We start from the raw sequence: 1,204 nt of genomic DNA on the forward strand, positions 1-1,204 counted from the left end.
CAAGCTCCGACCCTCTATCAATCTTCACAATATCGAGCTACGACCCTCTATCAATCTTCACAATGCCAAGCTCCGATCTTTTATCAATCTCCACAATGTCGAGCTACATCCCCGTATAAATCTTCACAATGTCAAGCTCCGACCCTCTATCAATCTTCACAATGTCCAGCTACAATACTGTATCAATCTTCACAATATCAAGCTAAGATACTGTATCAATCTTCACAATATCAAGATACGACCCTCTATCAATCTGCACAATGTCAAACTACGACCCTCTATTAATCTTCACAATGTCAAGCTACGACCTTCTGTCAATCTTCACAATGTCAAGCTACTCTATAAATCTTCACAATGTCAAGCTACGACCCTCTATCAATCTTTACAATGCCAAACTCCGACCATTTATAAATCTTCACAATGCCAAGCTACGACCCTCTGTCAATCTTCACAATGCCAAACTCCGACCATTTATAAATCTTCACAATGTCAAGCTACGACCATCTGTCAATCTTCACAATGTCAAGCTAGGTCCCCGTATAAATCTTCACAATGCCAAGCTACGACCCTCTATCAATCTTCACAATGCCAAACTCCGACCATTTATAAATCTTCACAATGTCAAGCTACGACCCTCTGTCAATCTTCACAATGTCAAGCTACTCTATCAATCTTCACAGTATCAAGCTACTCTATCAATCTTCACAATATCGAGCTACGATCCTCTATCAATCTTCACAATGCCAAGCTACGACCTTTTATCAATCTCCACAATGTCGAGCTAGGTCCCCGTATAAATCTTCACAATGCCAAACTCCGACCATTTATAAATCTTCAAAATGTCAAGATACGACCCTCTATCAATCTTCACAATGCCAAGCTACGACCCTCTATCAATCTTCACAATGCCAAGTTACGACCCTCTATCAATATTCACAATGCTAAGCTACGACACTGTATCAATCTTCACAATGTCAAGGTACGACCCTCTATCAATCTTCACAATGTCAAGCTCCGACCCTCTATTAATCTTCACAATGTCAAGCTACGACCCTCTATCAATCTTCACAATGTCAAGCTACGACCCTCTATCAATCTTCACAATGTCAAGCTACGACCCTCTATCAATCTTCACAATGTCAAGCTACGACCCTCTATTAATCTTCACAATGTCAAGCTACGACACTGTATCAATCTTCACAAT

At 40.4% G+C, this 1,204-nt stretch overlaps 1 protein-coding gene across 1 annotated transcript; it reads left to right on the plus strand.

The window, feature by feature from the left end:
• Nucleotides 1–352: 352 nt before the first annotated feature.
• LOTGIDRAFT_148815 (hypothetical protein) lies at nucleotides 353–945 on the plus strand (the record flags this gene model as incomplete). Its single annotated transcript, XM_009048843.1, has 2 exons — nucleotides 353–638; nucleotides 716–945. Coding segments are annotated over 2 exons (516 nt in total), but the record flags the coding sequence as incomplete, so codon positions are not given.
• Nucleotides 946–1,204: the final 259 nt, after the last annotated feature.

Source organism: Lottia gigantea, assembly GCF_000327385.1.
Source record: "Lottia gigantea unplaced genomic scaffold LOTGIsca_12912, whole genome shotgun sequence".
NCBI classification, from domain to species: domain Eukaryota; kingdom Metazoa; phylum Mollusca; class Gastropoda; family Lottiidae; genus Lottia; species Lottia gigantea.